Below are 2,611 nucleotides of genomic sequence, written 5' to 3'. Positions count from 1 at the left end.
TCCCAGCTTCAAATCAGAAGTTGAGGAACTATAGCCAAACTGCGCTTTTCAGAGTTAGAGGAGTTCAATTTGGCTTCTCCACCTGAAACAGACAAACCGTTAATGATACAGCCATGATCTTTTCTGGCAATCATTTGAACCTGAAAAAAAACAATATAAAGTAGTTTTGAGCAGATATTTTTGGTTCCAAGCTTCAAATAAGAAGTTCAGGCCAAAATACGCTTTTCAGATTAAGAGGAGTTCAATTTGGATTCTCTACCTGAAACATGCAAACCATTAATTACATATCCATTCCTTTCGGAAACACAACCTCTTTCTCTCTGGGTCCGTTCAAAACGATAACCTTCTCCACTCTGAGTCCGCTCAGAACTAGAATCTCTTCCTCACTGCCTCCATTTAGTACTAGGACCTCCTCCTCCCTTGGTGCGTTCAGAACCACAACCTCATCATCTCCTGGCTCCGTTGAGAACCAGAACATTCTACTCTCTGGGTCCGTTCAGAAGCTCCTTCTCTCTGGGTCCGTTCAGAACCAGAACCTCTTCTTATCTGGGTCCTTTAAAACCAGATTCTCATCCTCTCTGGGTCCATTCAGAACCCGAACATGTTCCTCTCCGGATAAGTTCAGAATCTTTTTATCTCTGGGTCCATTCAGAACAACCGCGTGCTGTCTGGAACTCTCTCTGGTTCCGTTCAAAACCAGAACATCCTCTTCTCTGGTTCCGTTCAAAACCAGAAACTCTTCCTGTCTGGATCCGTTCAGAACCACGTCCTCATGTCTGTGTTCGTTCAAAACCACAACATCTTCCCCTCTGGGTCAATTTAGAACCAAAACCTCTTCCTCTCAACGTCCATTCAGAACCACCGCTTCCTCTTTTGGTCTGTTCAGTATTAGAACCTCCTCCTCTCTGTATCCGTCCAGATACAGAAAATTCTCCTCTCTGGGTCCATTCAGAACAGAACCTCCTCATCTCTGGGTCCGTTCAGAACCAGAACCTCTTCCTCCCTGGGTCTGTTCAGAACAAGATTATACTCCTCTCTGGTTACGTTCAGAACCTAATTTTCTCTGGGTCCATTCAGAACCAGAACCTGTTCCTCTCTGGGTCCGTTTAGAACCTAATACTCTCTTGGTCCATTCAGAACCAGAACCTGTTCCTCTCTGGGTCAGTTCAGAACCTAATTCTCTCTGGGTCCATTCAGAACCAGAACCTGTTCCTCTCTGGGTCCGTTTAGAACCTAATACTCTCTGGGTCCATTCAGAACCAGAACCTCCTCCTCTCTGGGTCCATTCAGAACCAACTACTTCTGTGTTGGTCAGTTTCAGAACCACCTCCTGCTGGCTGGATGCATTCAGAACCAGAACCTGTTTCTCTCTGGGTCTGTTCAGAACCAGAAACTGTTCCTCTCTGGGTCAGTTCAGAACCAGAACCTTTTCCTCTCTGGGTCCATTCAGAACCAGCTCCTTCTGTCTAGGTCTGTTTCAGAACCAACTCCTGCTTGCTGGGTGCATTCAAAACCTGAACCTATTCCTCTATGGGTCTGTTCAAATCCAGAACCTCCTTGTTTCTGGGTCAGTTCAGAATGTGAACCTCCTCCTCCCTGGGTCCATTCAGAACCAGAAACTCCTTCTCTCTAGGTCCTTTAAGAACCAGGACGTCCTCCTCTCTGGATCCATTTAGAACCAGAATGTCCTTCTCCATGGGCCCGTTAAGAATCTGAACCTCTTCCTCTCTGGGTCCATTCGGAACCAGAACCTCTTCCTCTCTAGGTCCATTCAGAACCACCTCCTCTTCTCTGGAGTCGTCTCTCTGGGTCCGTTCATAACCAGATTCTCATCCTCTCTGGGTCTGTTCAAAATCCAATTCTCTCTGGGTCTGTTCAGAACCAGAACCTGTTCCTCTCTGGGTCCGTTTCAGAAAAAGATCATCCTCCTCTCTTGATCCGTTTAAAACCACAATCTCCTCTGCTGGTTGGGTGCATTAAGAACCTGAACCTCTTCCTGTGTGTGTCCATTCAGAACCCGAACCTCTTGCTCACTTGGTCCATTCTGAACAAGATACAGCCTAGCAGAACGGAAAGAGAAATCAAGCGTATGAGGAGAGAAATCAAGTCACTCTCCAAACAATTCAAAAATGCCCCAACAGAGGAAAGGGAAGGCATCAAGGACCTAACAAGTCAAATCCGGGATCGTTTAAGCAGACTCAGAAGAGCAGAGAGCTTACGAAAGAAAAGGAGGGACAGAGAGAAGAAGCGGGCACAGTTCATTAAAGACCCTTTCCAATTCACTAGAGCACTTCTAGGTGAGGCAAAATCTGGAAAGCTGACCAGCCCGAGAGAGGAAGTGGAGGCATTCCTGGAGGAGACCCACAGTGATAGCTTCAGGAATCAGAACCTGGAAGGTAACCCACCCATCAGCAGCGTAGAGGCCCCCAAAAAGGAACTCAATATCAATGAACCAACATGGAAAGAAGTCCAGGAGGTAGTGAAGAAGGCCAGATCAGGTTCTGCCCCCGGCCCAAGTGCCATACCCTGTAAGGCATATAAAAAGTGCCCAATGCTTCTTCGGAGGATGTGGAGGTTGTTCCGAAGAATTTGGAGAAAGGGTACCATTCCA

General features: G+C 46.9%; 1 protein-coding gene across 1 annotated transcript in view; it reads left to right on the top strand.

Annotated features, from left to right (window-relative positions):
* Positions 1–2,089: 2,089 nt before the first annotated feature.
* LOC107091067 overlaps positions 2,090–2,611 on the top strand; it is a 2,273-nt gene continuing 1,751 nt past the window's right edge. The window contains exon 1 of the mRNA XM_015384794.1: positions 2,090–2,476. Within this exon, the coding sequence (XP_015240280.1) occupies positions 2,090–2,476 (387 nt within the window). The remainder of the gene's footprint in view (positions 2,477–2,611) is intronic.

The sequence above is a fragment of the Cyprinodon variegatus genome, unplaced genomic scaffold, assembly GCF_000732505.1.
Source record: "Cyprinodon variegatus isolate N-32 unplaced genomic scaffold, C_variegatus-1.0 Scaffold324, whole genome shotgun sequence".
Classification (NCBI taxonomy): Eukaryota; Metazoa; Chordata; class Actinopteri; order Cyprinodontiformes; family Cyprinodontidae; genus Cyprinodon; species Cyprinodon variegatus.
Note: the sequence above shows the minus strand (reverse complement) of the source record. Positions and strands in the feature narration are given on the sequence as shown.